This window comes from Balaenoptera acutorostrata, chromosome 1 (assembly GCF_949987535.1).
Source record: "Balaenoptera acutorostrata chromosome 1, mBalAcu1.1, whole genome shotgun sequence".
Taxonomy (NCBI): domain Eukaryota; kingdom Metazoa; phylum Chordata; class Mammalia; order Artiodactyla; family Balaenopteridae; genus Balaenoptera; species Balaenoptera acutorostrata.
In genome coordinates this window covers 81,803,604-81,825,041 of record NC_080064.1, presented here as the reverse complement: position 1 = coordinate 81,825,041, position 21,438 = coordinate 81,803,604, and the positions used below count along the sequence as shown (strand labels likewise).

Here is a 21,438-nt window from a genome sequence, read left to right as displayed (position 1 = left end):
TAATTTTTTTATTTTTATAACTTATTTATTTTTTTTATTTGGTTGCCCTGGGTCTTAGTTGCGGCCGGCATACTCCTTAGTTGCAGCGTGCCGGCTCCTTAGTTGTGGCATGCGAACTCTATTAGTTGTGGCATGCGAACTCTATTAGTTGTGGCATGCGAACTCTATTAGTTGTGGCATGCATGTGGGATCTAGTTCCCTGACCACGGATCAAACCCGGGCCCCCTGCATTGGGAGTGTGGAGCCTTAACCACTGCGCCACCAGGGAAGTCCTGAGGATAGACTTCTTATCTGATGTGTTTCTTGCTTTATTTCCTGCATCTAGAATATTCTAGGGACCTGACATATATGCTTGATAAATACTAATGAGTTGGAGTAGAATGCAGGCCAGAGAAGTCGAGTATATTGTTATGGTTTTGAAAATCAGTGGTTTTGCTCTGGAGTGGCTTGTATTTTTTCCTTTGAAAAGTTCTTTATGAACTATAACTTAGATTTCTCAGTTTAGAATGGGTAGTAGGGAATTTCTGTTTATTAAAGTTGATTTTGAAAAAGCCTAAATTAAGAAAGAGAACTTTAAAAAATAGGCTGGGGAAAGTGGAAAACGAATACACTTGAAGGGAAGATAGAGTTTGGCTAGAAAACTGACTTTCCTGCCTTAAAAAGAGAATGACACCGACATTTCATTTTGCATTGCAACATTTTCTATTTTGCATTGGACTTCAATAAGCTGAACACTTACAGTAAAACATGTCACCAAGTTCTAATCACGAGAAGCAAATGACTGAAAAATGGAAAATTTCATTTTTATGGAAAATTAATGGAAAATTAATTAATGGAAAATTTCTAGAAATTGTTACTCAGTCATAAAAATGTTCTGGTATCTCCTTTTATCTTTTAAGTCATCCAAAGGCCAGATGTTGAGAAATTGAGGTGAAGCCTTTCCCTTTGCTCCAAACAATTGGCAGCCTATAATACATCTTTTATTTTTTTAAATTTATTTTTCACTGCATTGGATCTTCATTGCTGTGTGCGGGCTTTCTCTAGTTGCGGCTAGTGGGGGCTACTCTTCGTTGTGGTGCGCAGGCTTCTCATTGTGGTGGCTTCTCTTGTTGGGGAGCATGGCACGTGGGCTTCAATATTCGTGGCGTGTGGGCTCAGTAGTTGTGGCTCGTGGGCGCTGAAGCGCAGGCTCAGTAGTTGTGGCGCATGGGTTTAGTTGCTCTGCGGCATGTGGGATCTTCCCGGACCAGGGCTTGAACCCGTGTCCCCTGCATTGGCAGGCAGATTCTTTACCACTGTGCTACCAGGGAAATCCCTATAATGCATCTTATTAAATAATTGCTTTGGAAAAAAAAGAAAAACAAAATCAGTGGCTTTGATAATGAATGTGAATCACTAATTATAAAGATAGACTTTTACTTGTGTAAGCATTCTGAAATATCTTTGAAAATAGAAGCTACTTGTTTGTAGAATAGAAAATTAATGAAGTGGTATCCCCTCCTTTTACATAAGTTACATGATTATACTGTATTTAGAGATTCTCCAGTGAACTTTAAAAGGTTCGTGATTGTTGACTGGATTTCTTTATGAACTGGGAGCAAAATTCTCCATGAAAATTAAGTATTGCTCATATTAAGCAAATTATCTCCCTTGTTGGAAATAGAGGAACTATTTATTTATTTATTTATTTTTAAAATTTATTTTATTTTATTTATTTTTTGGCTGTGTTGGGTCTCCGTTGCTGCACGTGGGCTTCCTCTAGTTGCGGCGAGTGGGGGCTACTCTTCATTGCGGTGCTCGGGCTTCTCATTGTGGTGGCTTTTCTTGTTGTGGAGCACGGGCTCTAGGTGCGCAGGCTTCAGTAGTTGTAGCACTCAGGCTCAGTAGCTGTGGCTCGTGGGCTCTAGAGCACAGGCTCAGTAGTTGTGGCGCATGGGCTTAGTTGCTCCGCAGCATGTGGGATCTTCCCGGACCAGGGCATGAACCCGTGTCCCCTGCATTGGCAGGCGGATTCTCAACCACTGTGCCACCAGGGAAGCCCTAGAGGAACTATTTAAATCCTGGGGAAGACCAAATTACCTGGTTAAAAGTAAAGACCTATTTGCCTTTCCTCAGTGAAAGTATTAAAAACTATTTTAGAATGCTGTTATCTGTTAACAGCCAACCCTAGGAAGTCAATGGTGAGATGTCCATGGATTCACTTGCCTCATCTTTCCTGTTTTAGAGGAAATTGTCAGCTCCTCCAGGTTAAGAAAGCTCACTGTGAGAGTCCTGTAGATGGCAGTATTTGCTTTATTGTACTCTGAAAATGTTTTTACAGGTCATCATTAAGAATATGGGCTGGAATCTTGTTGGTCCTGTTGTTCGATGCCTTTTATGGAATGATAAGGAACATGATAAAAGAAAGTATTATTTTCTGATGCTTGATTTATTGGTAAAGGTAAGTTAACACAACTAGATTCTCTTTATCACAATACACAGCAGTATTTTATAATTCCCTTTAATGTTTTTGGTGAGAAAGCTTTTAGTTCATGAAAGTATAGGCGGGAACTCTTTGGATAAAAGGCCCATCCTTATTTATTGGATGGGCCAGTCCATTTCATTTTTCCCAAATTTTCTGGATATAAGAATTATCTGACCTCATCTTAGACCCACTGATTCAGAATCTTCAGAGAGAGACCTAAAAAGCTCTATTTTTTAAAAAGTAGCTTATTGTTCAGATGTGAAATTCATGCTTTAAAGAGGTAGTTTCAGGCCACACTGATGTTTTGGCAACGCTGGAAGTAAAATCAAATCTGAGTGTTCTTTCTTCTGTGGTATGTTCCCTAAAAGAATATGAAAAACTTAGAATGGCAGTGATAACAGAGGAAATAAGAGTAGGAAATAGATTAGTTGTGACTGACAGCCTTAGATAGAGACTCTGAGTAAAAGGTTAATAGAGTTATAAGCCCAAAATGATGGTTACAAGAGAGAAATTCTAAGAAAAAGGACATTATAAGAAGCCACTTAGAGATCACTGTAAATAGACACAAATATGTACTTGAAAAGAGGGAACTCCCTAGATATTAGTTATTAACTATGAGAGCTTTTAGAGAAGCAAGGCAAGTGAGGCGATAAGATATGACCAGTCAGAAAGCAACGCAAAGTTTTGTCTGTTCAGGAAAAACAGAAGAGACTCTGCACTCATCTAACTACCCTGGTGGTATGAGACAGAAAGATTCCACCTGCTGGAAGCCCTGGGAGACAAAGGCAACCTTCAGAGTAGACAGGCAAAGCTCAAAGGAAACCTCAGCTCTGGTGTTCAGGCTCTCCCTTCCCCTATTTCTCTAACTTTTCCATTAGTCAGGAATTTAAGTCTCTTAAATGTAGTTGTCCATTGGGAGACCCTTGACTTCTTGCTTTCACAGAATCTCAGACTCTGTGTTTTGCTAGTGTATAGTTTTTAATTTAATTTTTTAACTTTTTATTTTATATTGGAGCATAGCCGATTAACAATGTTGTGATAGTTTCGAGTGCACAGCAAAACTCAGCCATACATATACATGTATCCATTCTCCCTGCTAGTGTATTTTTTTTTTTTTTAAGGTTTTCAATATAACATTTATTTCTTAAAAGTTAACATGTGCATAATAGGAAAACAAAGAACACAAGAAGCAAAAAACAAAGTCATCCACCATCACAAGCAGTTTACCATTTGATGTGTCCTTCTAGGTCTCGTTTGTGTATTTAAACACAACTAAGCATCCATTTTTATGTAATTAAGATCATACAGTTATGTATCATGCTTTTCACACATCATGAATATTTACCACTTCAAAGTCCCAAAGCTATGAGTATTTTGATAACCAAAAATACACTACACCAACTCAATCTGGAAGGAAAAAAAATGTAATCCTTTCTTGGCGACAAAAACTTCAGAAAAGACAAAAATGGCAACAGGCCTCTAGATAAAGATATTGGCAGAGTTATGCTTAAAATACTACATTCCCTTAACGTTCAATTAAAAATGAGACATAAAGCAACACAGTACCCAAAGTATAATGCTTTTAAGAGGATTCATTATCTGATCTAAACTATTAAAGTATTAGCAAGGAGGTATGTTTCCACTGAATTACTTAACAATGTATTCCTATAGTACAGCTAAGAGATGCACATACATCAATGGTTATCATCAAAATATAAAAAGGAACATATCCATACTTCCCTCCCTTTTATACTTCCTTCTGCCCCTCTGCTGCCAACCTAATGAACAAGTCCTTGTGTACATTTCTCAGATGGTTTAACAATTCCATGTCCAAGATGCTACTTTTTTATCAATGGTAACAAAGATATTTACAAATTGGTTAATTCACTAGCTCTACTTTTTATCATACATTGTCACCTCAGGACTCCTAAAAAGCCTAGATGTTGCAAAATAATGAATGAACCTTGTCCATAATAAGCATTGGTACTTTACAAAAATGCACATTTAGACCTATGGTTATAACCTAAAACTGTCTTCTAGATATGGAGGTATTAGCCAAGAGCCCTTCCCTTCACCCTTCCTCTTACCCCTCCTCCAGCATATCAGCGACTAAGTACAGGACTGTATCTAGCTCCAAGAGGTGGATTAACATAGACGCTCCCAGAAGACACAGCCCTTCCTAAAAACCAACAAAAGGGCATTTATTAAGGGGTAATTTTACTACCTCTACTTTTAATATACTTTGGGCATTAGGACTTGCTTATTCTTTAATACACAGCAATTAACTAAAACACACAAATAGAACAATGGTTAGACAATCTGAACTTGTCTAAAGACTCATGGGCACAGATCCCTTCTCTGTACTTCCTTCCCTGTCTGCTCCCCGCCTCCCCACCACCCAGTGAATAGTCAGCTTACTCTCCAAGACTCAAGTTCAACAATTTCCACTCCCCCAATACAACCATTCCTATGAATTAACAGAAAAAAAATACTTAAAACGTGTTACTTTTAACTCTCTACTTTCAACATATGTTGTGCACTTTTACACATCTAGAAAGATTAGATGTTTCAAATACGGATTTAAGTTTGTCCACTATATATACATGTAGTAGCACTGAAGAAACTGCACACAAAGGGTATAGTCACAAAGTGTCTCCTAAACAGGAACACTCTGGCCTAGAAGCTTCCCCTTCTCATCTCTATCAACCCAGCGGACAAGAATAATAAGCATCTGTAATGCTTAGAGGGGATTTTAACAATTTTACTTCCTCCAGTTGTTTTCAGAAGTCTTTCCTATGAATTTTAACACAAAGTGTACACAATGTATTTATCGGCTATTTTTGTCATACACTGGCAACCTCTTTAACATCTAGGAAGACTAGATGTTGTAAATTTGGACCTCTGTCCTTTATGTACACTATGTACACAGCCAAGTAAAACAAAACGCAGAGACATACCGGACAATGGTTAGTCTTGGTATAAAGCCCTTTACACTTTCTTCTTTCTCCCTGAACCAGCACAAATAAAATAATGTGTACTGCTCAGAGAGGTGGTTTGATCATTTTGATCACTCCATTTCTAAAAGACAGTATTTCATATGGATTTTAACAAAATGATATATCTACAAAATATGTTACTTCACTACCTCTACTTTTAACATACTTTGTGCACTTCTAAACATCTAGGAAGACTAGATGTTTCAAATAAGGACTTAAGTTTGTCCACTATATACACAGTAGTGTTGAATAAACTACACACATGTAACAATGGTTAGATCTGAAAGTGTCTTCTACATAGGAACATTCTAATCTAGAACACTTCACTTCTCCCAGTACCTCCTTTCGGCCATCCATCCAACATTGGGCAAGTACAGGCACAGGTGTCACTTAGATATGATTTACAATTTCACTTCCAAAGGTCCTTTTCAGAAGACGGCCTTTCAATGAATTTTAACACAAAGTGTACAAAATGTGTTAGTTTACTAACTCTACTTTTGTCATACATTGGCAACCTCTTTAATATCTAGAAACTAGATATTATAAAATTGGGACCCATTGGTCCAGTATATACAAAATATATACAGTAAAGTTAAACAAAATGCATGTCACATATAGAGCAATGGGTAAGTTGCAATGTTCTAGTAACTGCTAGCAAAACATCTTTTGCAATCTTCCCGCCCACCTCCTTAAACCCAATGAACAAGCACAGAGTATACTGTTCAGAGAGGAGGTTTAACAATTCCATTTCCAAAGACAGTATTTCCCATCAGTTTTTTTTTTTTTTTTTTTTTTTTTTTTAAATTAATTAATTAATTTATTTATTTTTGGCTGTGTTGGGTCTTCGTTTCTGTGCGAGGGCTTTCTCTAGTTGTGGCAAGTGGGGGCCACTCTTCATCGCGGTGCGCGGGCCTCTCACCACTGCGGCCTCTCTTGTTGCGGAGCACAGGCTCCAGACGCGCAGGCTCAGCAATTGTGGCTCACGGGCCCAGTCGCTCCGCGGCACGTGGGATCATCCCAGACCAGGGCTCGAACCCGTGTACCTTGCATTGGCAGGCAGATTCTCAACCACTGCGCCACCAGGGAAGCCCTTCCCATCAGTTTTTAAAAGCTATTTACAAGAAGCATTATTCTACTAAAACTACTTTTAAATACATCAAGCACTTCTAAACATCTAGAAAGAATAGATATTTCATATAAGAACTTACTTGTCCACTATGTACACAGCACTGTTAAATAAAATTGCACACATGTAACAAGGGTTATAATCTGAGGTATCTTCTAAATATGACCATTTTGGCCTGAACCATTTCCTCCCTCACTTCCTTCTCTCCGCCGCCAATCCAGTGGACAAGTACATGCATGTGTAATGCTTAGAGATGGTTGAACAAATTCATATCCAAAAGTCATTTACAGAAGACAAGCTTTCCTATGAATTTCAATAAAGTGGACAAAATGTGCTAATTTTACTAACTACTTTGTCATACACTGGCAACCCCTTTAACATCTAGAGACTAGATGTTGCAAAATTAGGGCTCAATTTGTCCATTATATACACTATATACACAGCAAAACAAAATGAACATACAAAAAATGGTTTTGTATGAAAACGTCCAGGTATGAACACACTAGCATATTACCTTTTGCAATTCTTTCCCTCCCTCCTCCAAACCACTGAACAAGTATAGACAATAGTATACTGTTCAGAGAGGTGGTTTAACATTTAACATTCCCAAAGACAGTACTTCCTATGAATTTTAGCAAAAAGATATTTACAAAGTGATATTTTACTACCTCTACATTTAACATACGTTGGGCACTTCTAAACATCTAGATGGACTAGATGTTTCAAATAAGGACTTAATTTGTCCACTATATACAGAACAGTATTGAACGAACTGCACACATGTAACAGTTATAATCTGAAAGTGTCTTCAAAATACCAGCATTCTAGCCATTTTAAGACCAACCCCCTTCTCTCTCTCCCCCGCCTCCAACCCAGAGGGCTATAATGCTCAAATTTTCAGAAGACAATCTTTCCTAGAAATTTTAACACAAAATATACAAAATGTATTATTTACTAACTATTTTTGTCATACACTGGCAACCTCTTTAACATCTAGAAAGACTAGGTGTTGTAAATTAGGACTCATTTGTCCATTATATACACTATATACACAGCAAAGTGAAACAAAATGCAGGAACATAAAAAAGACAATGGTTAATCTTGCCTCACTATAAACACACTGGCACAGAGCTCTTTGCACTTCCTTCTCCTCTCCCCGACCTTGAACCAGTGCACAAACACAGTGCATACTGCGTACTGTTCAAAAAGGTGGTTTGGCCACCCCTCCCCCCCAAAACAACATTTCATACGAATTTTAACAAAAAGATATTTACAAAATGTCTTTTTACTACCTCTACTTTGAACATATATCAGGCACTTCAGAACATCTAGAAAGACTAGATATTTCAAAAAAGTACTTATTGTCAACTACATTACAGTAGTAAGGAATAAAATGCACACACAAAACAATGGTTCTAATATGGAAAAGTCTTCTAACTGTGACCAGTCTGGCATAGAACCTTCTTTTCTTCCTCCTCAACGTCTGCCATTCCATGTCCTCTAACCCACTGGACAAACGTGGACCTCTGTGGCTCCTGATGTCGCCTCTAGAGGTGGTCAAACAACTCCATTTCGAAAAGTCATTTCCAGAAGACATTTCTTTTCTACGGTTTTTTTAAAGAAACAAATGGGCATTTACAAGACATGTGACTTTAACTCTATCATACGTCGGCAATCTCTTCACATCTAGAAGGCCTATATGTAGCGAAAAGTTTTCTTTCGAAAGGTTGGGGGGAAAGTTGAGAGCAGCTTTTTCATATTATATACACAGGCCTTCTATAAACGGCCAGTAAATCTTCCCAAAGGGTGGCGGGCACTTCCTATTGGCCGCATGTGGTACGTTATTCTACCATTTCTATCTTCCGACATCTAAGTCTTGGTAGAACGACGACCAACCGCCCGATGACCCGCTAACGTTCCACCCGTCGTCGACCGGGGCTCCGCTCACCTTCCGGGCCCGTTCAGGCCTTTGTCCGTAGTTCTCCGGACGAGGTGAGGTCTCGTCCAACTGGGACAGAGAGGTCACCTCAGGTCCCGGATCCGCGCGGGCTCCAAGGCCTAAGGGTGGCTGAGCTGGCGTCCACGCAGACCCCCCTTCCCGGGCCCTCGAAACTCTAAGGGCCCTCCGCGGCGTTCCAGTGGCCACCATTCTTCTCGCCCTGCCACGCCCGATGCCCAAAGGCGCCACGTCCTCGGTGGCCTGCCGGAGGCTTCGCCTAACCCCTACAGCGTGGGGTCAAGAGACCCGGCGGTGGGCGGGATCTGGGCTCCAAGGGGCCGCCGCCATTAGGTCGCGGAGGTGGGGGTGGGGGAGAAGTTCGTTGCTGCTTCCAGGCTCGGGCCCTGCCAGTGGGCGGCTGCGGCGAGGGCTCTGGGGCTCGGCAAGACACAGCCTGAGCCTGTCCCGGGGGCCCCCCAGTTCACCTGCCGACCGGAGGCCGGAGGGCCTGGAGGGCCCCGGGCTAGAAGGCCGCGATCCGCTTCTCACCGCGCTCTCTGCCGGAACTGTAGTGTATTTTTTAAAAACATTTTTATGAGGTGTTTTACTGTTAAACAAAAATAATTATACTATCTCAGTATATGCCTTTTAAAAATAATAATCATGTGGCTTTAAATACAACTTGTATTAAACAGGTTCAATTGTGAATATTTTTATAGTTATGTAATCCAAAGGAATTATTGTTGGGTTTGCTTGAGCTGATTGAAGAGCCCTCTGGAAAACAGATATCCCAAATTATTCTTCTTTTACTTCGGCCATTACAAACAGGTAATGAGTATATTGACATCTAAGTGTTTCTTGTTTTATTTGTGTAAGTGCCTTGATATTACTCCAAGATGTCAACACTATAGCAAAATTTGTGCCTAATTATTTTTTTTTATATAAATTTATTTTTTTATTTTTGGCTGCGTTGGGTCTTCGTTGCTGTGCATGGGCTTTCTCTAGTTGCAGCGGGCGGGGACTACTCTTCATTGCGGTACACGGGCTTCTTATTGCAGTGGCTTCTCTTGTTGAGGAGCACAGGCTCTAGGTGCTCAGGCTTCAATAGTTGTGGCTCGCAGGCTCAGTAGTTGTGGCTCGTGGGTTCTAGAGTACAGGCTCAGTAGTTGTGGTGCACGGGCTTATTTCCTCCGCAGCTTGTGGGATCTTCCTGGACCAGGGCTTGAATCTGTGTCCCCTGCATTGGCAGGTGGATTCTTAACCACTGTGCCACCAGGGAAGTCCCATAGTTTATGCCTAATTATTTAGTACTCTGCTTAAACTAGTAATAGCAATGCCAGTTTGAATCCTGCTGCTCACAGAAAGATGGCAATACCTGGCACAGAGATGGTACCCAGTAAATATTTTGTTGAATGTCATGCTCTTTTTCATGTGCTTTGTTGTGACCTATAGCTTTTTGCTTAATCTTCCTATCTGCAACTTATATTTAGAATTTTTCCTGTAAACATATTTAAAGGATTGCCTCTGCAGTGCTCAGTTTGATAGCACTGTGGTAGTCATATATCTTAATTAAGAACAGTATTGGGCAGGGCATTGCTCAGCCTTTGCTTTAGGAGGTTGGGATTGGGAATAACAAAGGTACTACTGAACAATGAAACAAGTGTGGAAAGAAAAGTTTCCATAACTGAGTGCAAAAACAGTATTGGTAAGTAATGGACTTTGGCAACCAAGGCAGACAGTATTTATGCATGGGAAGAGACCACTTTTTCATTTTATAACGTACATATAACTCAGAGTCTGGTAGAAGGACCCAAAATCAGAAGCTAGAGTAAATTTATTTTAAATGTGAATGCCCAACAGCTTTGTATAACTTGAAATATTTAAAGTCTTCTAGAAAAAAAATCTACTACTACTACCTTTCATTTTTACAGTGCTTTGTAGTTTACAAGACACTTGTTCCTATTTTATACTTATAACAACCAAAAAATATGGAAAGAAGTGTTTCCGTTTTAAGTATGTAACCTGTGGTATAAACATACCTAAACAAAATTTCATGGCATCTGTTGTAAAGTGCCATGATTGTAAGATGCTCCATTATTTTATGAGCCCCTAAGAAGGAAAAAAATACTGCCAGTTAAGCTATGATATGTCATCCTGATATCAGAGTTGTCAAAATATGGGGGGGAAATATGTGTTGTACTTCTACATTTATTGGACTTCTCCCATGTTTAGCATACTTGATGAGGCTGCCTCAAGTAACAGCTCGGTCTCTGTTTTAGTGATTCAGAAACTTCGTAACAACAAGGCATATTCAGTTGGATTAGCATTGTCTACGCTTTGGAGTCAGCTGTCTCTCCTTCCTGTTCCATACTCAAAAGAACAAATACGAGCAGATGACTACGGCCTTTGTCAGTGCTGCAAGGCCTTAATAGAGTTCACTAAGCCTTTTGTGGATGATGTCATTGATAACAAGGAAAACTCAATGGAAAATGAAAAATTAAAGGATGAAATACTGAAATTGTAAGTATATTTTTAAGAATAATTCATAATGGACTTAAGTGATAGTTCAGTTATTTTATGTTTCTTTGTTTTATTTGTTTGCAATGGAAATTTAAATCTAGTTTCTAATTTTGAATTTTAGAAGAATATGGGGTTCAGTTGATATAACATGGGCATTTAATGAAGCATCGATATTTAAAAAAAAATGAAACCAAAATCCATTTGTTTAGTTTACTTATATTCTTCTATGGATTGCCTTTACTCATCATGGTAAGTGAATAATAGCAGTGAAGGAAATAGGTGTAGCTCAAAGAATCTGGTTTTCTGCAGGGGAATTATGTTTTTACTCTCCCTTTGAAAGCAGCAGAAGATGCACCAGACAGTTGAACTTCCAATTTGACAACAAAAACAGTAGCAGAGAACCCAGTAGCATTCACTCCAGGTTTACTGTAGACCAGTTTCGTGGAAGACAATTTTTCCACAGACGGGGAGGGCCGGGGGAGGGGAGGATGGTTCAGGCGGCAACGCGAGTGATGGGGAGCAGCAGATGAAGCTTTGCTTGCTTGCCCGCTGCTCACCTCCTGCTGTGCGGCCCGGTTCCTAACAGGCCGAGGACCAGTACCGGTCCGTGGCCCAGGGGTTGGGGACCCCTGCTGTAGACTATGTATGCACTGTTCAGTATGGCTGTCAAGCACTTGACATATGGTTAGTCCAAATTTAGTGCTCTAAGTGTAAAATCCTCCCTGTATTTCGAAGACTTGTTATTAAAAGAAATACTAAAATACCTCAATAATTTTTATACTGGTAACATGTTGAAATAATGTCTCTGATATATGGGTTGATAAGATAAATTATTTAAATTAATTTTTCTTGTCTCACTACTTTTTTAGTGTGACTACTAAAAAATTTTAAATTATATATGGGGCTTTAATTATATATGGGACTCTTGGATAGTGCTGGACTGGATTATATTGAACAACATGGACCAGTAATTTTATTTTTAAAATTTTGAGACTAAAACCACTGTTAGCTTTCTGTTTTGTCAGGTTAGGACATTAAAGCATTTTTTACCATTTATAAAACCCATTATTTCATGAAAGAAAACATATTTTAACTAAAATAGGTAAGGCTTAATCACAGAATAAATTTGATTTTCTAAATGAAACAAATACAGCTTTATGAAAAAATTACTGCATTGTCCTGATTTTCCTTAAACTAATGAAAACTACATATACACTAGCATTGGTCCTAAGACAAATATTCAGTATCCACTGGTATAGTCCAGACATGGAAGTGACTCTCTCTACATTGAATCTAGCAAGGTAGTCTCATGCTCTCCCCATTACTAGTAAGAAGAATCTTATATCACCAGTTTTATAGGCATTGCGTTATTGGTGCTTATGTTATTTTTCATGTGAAAACTAGTTATTTTATACTTAGGAAGTGCTGTATTCATTGTTACCCATTTCTTAAATTTTAGTTGTTTCAGAAGCTTGAAATGCCCTTTGCTGACAGCACAATTTCTTGAGCAGTCTGATGACACTGGGGATGATCCTTTAAGGTGTTTTGCATCTGAAATAATAGTAAGTACAGCTAATTTAATGTTATAAAATCTGCTATAATCTAAAATATTACCTGCTGTATTCTCATATACTGCACATGGGCATGTAAATTGATACATTTATTAATAAAGCAATATGTATTTTTTATAGAATATAGATAAACAAAAAGATGAAAAACAAACAGCAATAATTTCAATAACTAGATATAAATAATATTAACACCTGTATTGGAAAAATCTACAGTTCTCCTTCTGTGTCTTTTTCCTTTACTTTCACTCAGAACACTTCACTTCTGACATTTCTGGTCACAAAATGTGTGGGGTTTTTATCTTTTCTTTCTTTTTTTTAAAATAAATTTATTTATTTATTTATTTTTGGCTGTGTTGGGTCTTCGTTGCTGCACATGGGCTTTCTCTAGTTGTGGCGAGCGGGGGCTACTCTTCATTGTGGTGCGTGTGCTACTCATTGCGGTGGCTTCTCTTGTTGCAGAGCACTGGCTCTAGGCGTGCAGGCTTCAGTAGTTGTGGCTCATGGGCTCTAGAGCGCAGGCTCAGTAGTTGCGATGCACGGGCTCAGTTGCTCCGCCGTATGTGGGATCTTCCTGGACCAGGGCTCAAACCCGTGTCCCCTGCATTGGTAAGCAGATTCCTAACCGCTGAGGGAATCACCCTACCAATGCAGCCACCAGGGAAGTCCCATGGGGTTTCTTTCCCACACGAAACAATTCTGCAGCACCAGCTGGGTGTCCTACAGTTAAACTCAATTTTGACACTAACTACCTGGAGATAGTATCAGATTCTGCAGGTTAAGGGCTCAGTCCCATGAGACTGCTCCCTATTTCAGATACCAATTGCTCGTGTTAGGTCCCCAGGTTACCCACAACTTCTGTTTGACTTGGCTACAAATCAGAGGTTCCATGACCTCCTCCTCTTTGGGTTCGATTATTTGCTAGAATGGCTCACAGAATTAAAGGAAACCCTTACTTATATTTACTAGTTTATTAAAGGATATGATAAAGGATGCAGATGAACAGCCAAATGAAGAGATAGAACAGCCAAATGAAGACATAATTATACATAGGTCAAGGTCTGGGAGGGTCCCAAGTGCATGAGCTTCTGTTCTCATGATGTTGGAGTGCATCACGCTCCCAGTATGTGGATGTGTTTACTAACCTGGAAGCTCTCTGAAACCCATACTTTGGGGATTTTATGGAGGCTTCCTCATTTAGGCTTGATAAGATATTAACTCCGTTTCCAGTCCCTCCCCTCTCTACAAAACTGGGGGATGGGGCTCAAAATTCCAAGCTTCTAATCATGGCTTGGTCTTTCTCATTACCACCCCCCATCCAGGAACCATCTTAGTGCCCACTCCGAGTCACTTTAATAGAACAAAAGATGCTCCTAGTGTCTTATCCCTTAAGAATTTACAGAGGTTTTAGAGCTCTTTGTCAGGGACAGGGTTAAAGACAAACATTAGAACAAGAGATGTTCCTCGTGCTGTTATCACTTAGGAAGTTATAAGGGTTTCAGGGAAAAAAAGAAAAAAAAGGGTTTCAGGAGCCCCGTGCCAGCAACCAGTAGCAGAAAGCAATATATATATATTTTCTGTTATCTCACAGCACCTTCCAGACTTTTTTCTGCTCTAATACTTATAAATAAATAAATATATATATATATATAATTTTTAAAAAGACCCTATCATATTATACAGTTGACCCTTGAACAACGCTCAGGGGGTAGGGGCACCACAACTCTGCTCAGTCAGAAATCTGTGTATAACTTACAGTCAGCCCTCTGTATCCTGAATTTGAAATTTGAGGAGGGATAGGAGGAGTTAGGAGAGGAGATGCCAGAACTTTAGGGGAAATAGCTTCTGAGGATGAGAGATGATTTGGTAACTGATATAAACAGATACATAGTTTAATGGGGTTAATGCTGATGGTCAAGGTAGCAGTAAAGAGGTTATGAGTGATGAAGAGGGATGGGGGAAGGCATTTTCCCAGGAGCACATAAGAGCCTGGGGCCTCTTCATTGTTGCCAATGCTAGAGTACAGTGTAAACCTCTGGATCCAATACAAACAGCACCATATGTGATATATGTACCCCAAGATGTCTATGAAAGTTGGAAACTGTTAAGGATTTTAAGCCTGGGAGTGATGTAATCAAACTGTTTTGAGTTCATCACTTTATTGGAGGATGAACTTAACTAAGAGTAGAAGGGAGATGGGTTAGGTGTCTTTTGGGAGTTAAGTGATAATGATGAGAGCCTGAGTATAGAAGGAAGAGAAGGCAGATTTGAGAACCTTATCGGTAGATAAAATTAGCAAAGTTTGGTAATGGATTGGATTTAGAAGAATAGTAAAAACGTTGAGTTATGGACAAGGTTTTTTGCTTAGTTAACAGGACAGGTTAAGTTGCCAATAATTAAGATAGAGAATACACAGCAAGCAGTAGGGGGTTTTGTGCTTTAAAATAATTTTTTTTATTATGGAAATTTAAGACATTCATAAAAATAGAACAATATAACATACTCTCATGTATCTCCTGCTCCACTTTAACAATTATCAACCTTTTTGCCAGTCTTGTTTTATCTAGCCTCCCTCTTTTTTTTTTGAGTTGATAAGCAATGTAAAGTTAGGTTATTTTTTTTTAATTTTTTAAAATTAATTTTTATTGGCACATAGTTGATACACAATGTTGTGTTAGTTTTAGGTGTACAGCAACGTGATTCAGTTATACATATACATATATCCACTCTTATTCTTACTCTGTAATAGGGCATTACAGAGTACTGAGTAGAGTCCCTGTTAGTGATCTACAGTAGGTCCTTGTTAGTGATCTTTTTTTTTTTTTTAAGGAGGGAAGGTAATTAATTTTTTTTTAAATTTATTTATTTATGGCTGTGTTGGGTCTTTGTTTCTGTGCGAGGGCTTTCTCTAGTTGTGGCAAGCGGGGGCCACTCTTCATCGCGGTGCGCAGTCCTCTCACTATCGCGGCCTCTCTTGTTGCGGAGCACAGGCTCCAGACGCGCAGGCTCAGTAATTGTGGCTCACGGGCTTAGTTGCTCCGTGGCATGTGGGATCCTCCCAGACCAGAGCTCGAACCCGTGTCCCCTGCATCGGCAGGCAGACTCTTAACCACTGTGCCACCAGGGAAGCCCTATTTTATATATAGTAGTACGTGTATGTCAGTCCCAATCTCCCAGTTCATCCCTCCCCCCCACCCCCAGCCTCCCTTTTTTTGCTGTAGTATTTTATAGAAAGTCTAGATATATCATTTCATCTGTGAGTCTTTATGTATGCTTCTCTAATTGGTAAATACTTTTTAAAAAACATAACCACAATGCCATTATGACACCTAACAAGATTAACAATAATTTCTAATATATGTATCTCTAATACCCAGAGAGAACAGGTTTTTAAGGAGCAAATTTTGGAAAAGAGTAGATGAGATTACCCAAAGCGGTAGATCAATGTGAGAAAAGAAAAGCGTTCAGGACTGAATCCTGTAGGGTACCAGCACTTAAGATGAGCCCACCAAAGAGACCAAGAAAGGAGAGTCAAAGAGGTGGTGAAAATATCACAGAAACTGGGGTAGTAGAGTTCAGTTAGAAGGAAATGATTGCTACTGTTAAATGCAGCAGAGATAGTCTGTAGAGTAGGAGTTGAAAAGCATCCATTGGATTTAGGAAGATGGCATTGATAATCTTAGCAAGAGCAGTTTGAGTGGAGTGTGGGAGACAAAAATCAGTGGACTAGATAAAGGAGTGCATGAAAAATGAGAAAAAGGAGATGACTAGTATAAGCTATTCTTTAAGAGTTTGGATGAATAAGGAAGAAGAGAGGCAACAGAGAAGACACGGCCTTAGATAGGAAGGTAATTAGGGGAGACAGGTGTGAGGTGTGAGCATGTTTATAGGCTGAAGGGGTGGGAACCATCACGGGAAAAGAGAAGTGTTATGGGATAACTGAAATAATGTGGCTCAAGGAGAGCAGACAGCTGGGCATAGGATTGAGGACACCTGGAGAGGAAGAGGCAAGAACTGGTATGCAGGTAGAAAAATTTGTAGCAGAAATGGAGTATTATAATTGAGGGAATTATATTATTATTATAATATAATTATTAATACTATTATAATTGAGGGAATCAGACCCACTGTCCTCAGATTCCTTAAGAATGAGAGGTGGAAATGAGGATTGAACAAGGGGCTTCAGGCAACTGGTAAAGGTTTGGAATATTGAGTGGAGAGAAAAGAGAGGTAGAAGATGAAGAAAACATTAGTCAGTAGTGCTAAGCACTTGGCGACTGTGGTTGGAGACCACAACTATAGTGATAATACTATTTTTGTGTGATTTTTCTCGAGCAGTACTCAGCTACCTGGGTGGAGAAGTAGAGAAGGTGGTTTGTAGCTGTTTTTCCAAGGCTGGCATTTTGTTGGGTAGACGTAGCTAACGGAAATATAGGGTGCAGATAGTTCAAATAACTAATAGTGCATTGGTTGGTTAGGGAAAGAAGGGGATTAAGAGGGGACAGATGGGTAGGTTAAAATGAAGGCATAACAAGACTAGAGAAGTTAGAGGTAGATGAGTAGGCTGGCATGGGAGGTAAAATAAGAAATTGTGGTCAGAAAATGAGATGCTGGAGTTTAGGTATCTAATATGGAATAGCTCCAAATTTTGATAGAGATCCAGGATGGAATTAGATGCCAAAACGGATTAGAAATTAAGGTCATTAGAATTTAGTGGTCAGAAAAACCATGAGGCTGGCCTGTTACAGGAGTTATCTACATGAACATTCAATTTTTCTAGGATCATAGCAGGAGCTGGATAGAGAAAAAGGATGTGAGCAGGTACCAGTCTTCAGTGAACATGGGGAAATGACCAGGAAGTCAGCATATGACAGAGATGAGGACAGATAAAGGGCAGTATGGCACCTGCCTCAGAGGAAAATGTGCTTTCGCCTGAGAGTGCAGGAAGAACCAAGATAATACTAAGCCTCTACCCATACCACCCTTTCCTACTGCTGCCTTCCTGGCTGTGCAATGTAAGAGGTGTGAGAGTATGAGCAGCTCCCACCAGAAACCAGTCAGGTTGAATGAGAGCAGTGAGATAGAGTAAGCATCCTATGAAGAGGTTGAGGGTATAGGGAAGAGGTTCTAAGGTCTCAGTCAGTGGAAGGCCCATTACAAGTAAAGCCAGCAGTGAGGAAGCGCAAAGCAGTTAAGAAATAGAAGTGAAATCAGTGTAGGAAGTGAAGTGAGGAGGTGCCTTCTTTTCTATGCTGAAGAAGTATAGGTAAATGTGGCATGCGTCAGCCATCCCTCTGGCACAAGTTGTTTTGGTATAGAACTGCTTGAATGTCCCAGGGGCTGCAGCGTAGGAACATTTCATGAAAGGGCAAAGACTGCCATGAGAAATTGTAGAGGGGTAGGTATGTTGGGTCTGAGCAAGGCTGCTGGATGGTGTGTGGATGGATAGTGAAGACCCTAATTGGACACAGGTGGACCCCAAATATCTACAGCAGCACTGTAGGATCTGGTTACATATAATGATTTTTTAAAAGGCTAATAACCTTACTCTGGAAAAAAAACCCAACACACATCTAGCATTGGCTGAATTAAGAAATGGAGCTTCATGATTAAGAGGACATTTGGAATCTGAATACAGTAAATTTTTGTTTTATGGATATAACAAGAATACAAGGTTTCGAAAATCAGTACAGCAGTATGTATTTAGTATCTGGTGGCTGAATAGCAGTCTCTTGTGACTGAGGATTATTTTCCATGGTTCATTTTTGTGTTCTGAAATGACTAATGGAGCCATCTGGAGTAGGCAGGTTTTAACTCCCTGAAGGCCAGAAAAGTGTTATTTGGCTTTCTAATTCTCCACAATGGCAGGCCCAGTGCCTGGCACTCAAGTATTTACTGAATAAATGAGTGAATATGTGGAAGGTCAGCTTTAGCTCAGCTGTTTCTGTCATTCCGTTGACTTCTATACAGTAGTTTGTTGTGACCTTAACTTTCTTAAACTTTTTTTGTGGAGCTTCTCAATAAATATTGACATACGTATTATGTCATTTTCTAGATAAGGAAACTGAGGCTTTAAAGAGGTTAGGTAACTAACCAAGTATCTAACAGCTAATAGGTGGTAGAGCCAAAACTCAGATTAATTTCATTGGATACTGAAGGTCAGGTGCTTTCCAGCACACTAGAATTGGAAATGGTATAAGAGGTGTAGGAGTGACCTTGTATTTCTTAAGTCTCTCTTTTTCTTTCCTTCCCCCCTTAAAACAAATGATCAAACATAAAACTGTAGTCAGTTAACTCAGGCAAGGATGCTTCTCTTTCTCTTACAACACAAGAGCCCATATGACCTGAGGTATCAGTACTGTTTCCTCTGTCTCTTCAGCCACTGGCCAGTGTTCCTCCTGCCCACTCCATATCCAGGCAGACAGTGGTCAGTAGAGCATTGTTCCTAGAGTATTCTTCATTTGAGTAGTTTACTATCATTTCATGATACTTGTATGTCTCACATTTTTAGATTGTTCTCAAATATCTCTGAAGCATTTTTTAAACTGTGATGAAATATATATAAAATTTACCATTTTAACCATTAACTGTATAGTTCAGTGGCATTAAGTACATTCACATTGTTGTGTAACGATCACCACCATCCATCTCCAGAACTGTTTCATCTTCCCACCCACTTAGTACCTTCAGGTTGTTGGCAAAAACTTATCTTCATTTTTTTTTTTTATAATAAATACGTTTATTTATTTATTTATTTATTTATTTATTTTACTTTTATTTATGGCTGTGTTGCGTCTTCGCTTCTGCGCAAGGGCCCTCTCCAGTTGCCGCAAGCGGGGGCCACTCTTCATCGCGGTGCGCAGGCCTCTCACTATCGCGGCCTCTCCCGCTGCGGAGCACAGGCTCCAGACGCACAGGCTCAGCAATTGTGGCTCACGGGCCCAGTCGCTCCGCGGCATGTGGGATCCTCCCAGACCAGGGCTCGAACCCGTGTCCCCTGCATTGGCAGGCAGACTCCCAACCACTGCGCCACCAGGGAAGCCCAACTTATCTTCTTGAAGCTGTAGGATTGAGGTCCCCATTTTCTTGCTGGCCAGGGACCACTTTCAGTTTCTAGAAGCTGCCTGTGGTTCCTTGACAGACAGCCCTCTTCATAGGCCCCCTCACAACTTGGCAGCTTAGTTCTTTAAAGCCAGCAGGGGTGAGTTTCTGACTCTTAAGGAGAGTCTGGATCCTGTTTAAAAACGTTCTTCCTGTTAAGTCGGGTCCATGGAGGATAGTGTCTCTTCTCAACTCAAATCAGCTGACTTGGGACTTTAATTACATCTGCAAAAATCCCTTCATTTTTGCCATATAACATAATCTAATCATAGGGGTGGCATCTTGCCATATTCTGTTGGTTACAAGCAAGTCTCACAGGTCCCACCCACACTCAAGAGGAGGGGATTTTATAGGATGGGGATTTTATAGGATGTGAATATGGGGTGGGAGAGGGCCCAGTAGAGTGTCTGCTATAGCTTCCTTTTTTATCCATTTCACAGGGATTTTTATCAGCAATTGGACACCCTTTCCTCAAAATGATTTTTAATCATGGAAGGAAAAAGAAGACTTGGGATTATCTTGAATTTGAGGAAGAAGAAGACAAACAGTTATCAGACTCTATGGCTTCTCTGGCATATCTAGTATTTGTACAGGGTATCAGTATTGATCAGCTTCCAATGGTCTTAAGGTAGGAGTTATTGTTTATTTATGTATTCTGAAAGGAATAGCATCAAACTCATTTATCTAATGTCCAATATGTGTTTATTAATGTACTAGTACATTTTCAGTGAAGTATAAACAAAACCTATTTTTATGCTAAATATTACTGCGTATAATCCGTTAAAACCAGTAGTCATCAAGTAGTGAAAGTGGTTGGGTGGGTGGGTGTTGAAATAGACGTAAGGAATGATTGGGACAAGAGTCACAAAGTGTTAAACTGAGCTTGGTTTTGAAGCTGTTGGGCCAGTTACCAATAGGGTGGTCTAAATTGCCATCATCTTTTCACTGGATTATTAATGTAATCCTGAGTGGATATTTATATATCTACTCTCAATCCCTTTTAATCCAATTTATTCTCAACACATAGAAAGTGAAGCTTTTAAGAGTCCTTCCTTAATGAAAACCCTTCAGTGGCTTCCTAAATGGCTCTAAGAATAAAGTCTTAAATGCCTTCCCATGAGACAAGCTTATGCATGATCTGGTCCTTGCTTTATTGTCCTGATTCATCTCCTACCACCTTTCCTCTTGTTTACTGTGCTCCAGTAACACAGATCTTCTTTTGGTTTCTTGTTCACATGTGTCATGAACCTTCCTGCTATAGGACCTTTGTACACGCTTAGAACCATCTTTATCCTTAAATATAGCTTTCTGAGGAAAGCCTTCTTTACCACCCAATTTAGGTTGAATCTTCCTGTTATAATGACCTTGACCTTGTGTTTCATTTCCCATAAAGTTTTTAAACTAAATTTTTAATCAAAACTTTAAAAAATAAATACATATTTCTTCTTTTTTTTCTGAGGATAGAATTATTTATTAATACAATTAAATTGAATAAATAATTATGTTTTTACACCCTCCTCTCCTGAAAGGCAACATCCTGACAAATCAAGTCTGGAATAACCTTTAATTTCATAACTGGGGACACGTGAATTCAATTTTTTTTTTTTTTCCACACACACACACACACACACTCTGTATTTTATTTTTACAAGAGATAAATAGACTGACACCAAGCATTGTAAATGGATGACCACAGCAAAAGCAACAATGATTGCAATTACCAA

At 39.6% G+C, this 21,438-nt stretch overlaps 1 protein-coding gene across 3 annotated transcripts in view; it reads left to right on the top strand.

The window, feature by feature from the left end:
- GLMN (glomulin, FKBP associated protein) overlaps positions 1 to 21,438 on the top strand; it is a 53,304-nt gene that overhangs the window by 5,208 nt on the left and 26,658 nt on the right. For all 3 annotated transcript variants that reach the window (XM_057544818.1, XM_007169601.2, XM_007169600.2), the window contains exons 4-8: positions 2,321 to 2,440; positions 9,245 to 9,353; positions 10,805 to 11,045; positions 12,505 to 12,607; positions 20,155 to 20,342. In XM_057544818.1, the coding sequence (XP_057400801.1) occupies positions 2,321 to 2,440; positions 9,245 to 9,353; positions 10,805 to 11,045; positions 12,505 to 12,607; positions 20,155 to 20,342 (761 nt within the window). The remainder of the gene's footprint in view (positions 1 to 2,320; positions 2,441 to 9,244; positions 9,354 to 10,804; positions 11,046 to 12,504; positions 12,608 to 20,154; positions 20,343 to 21,438) is intronic.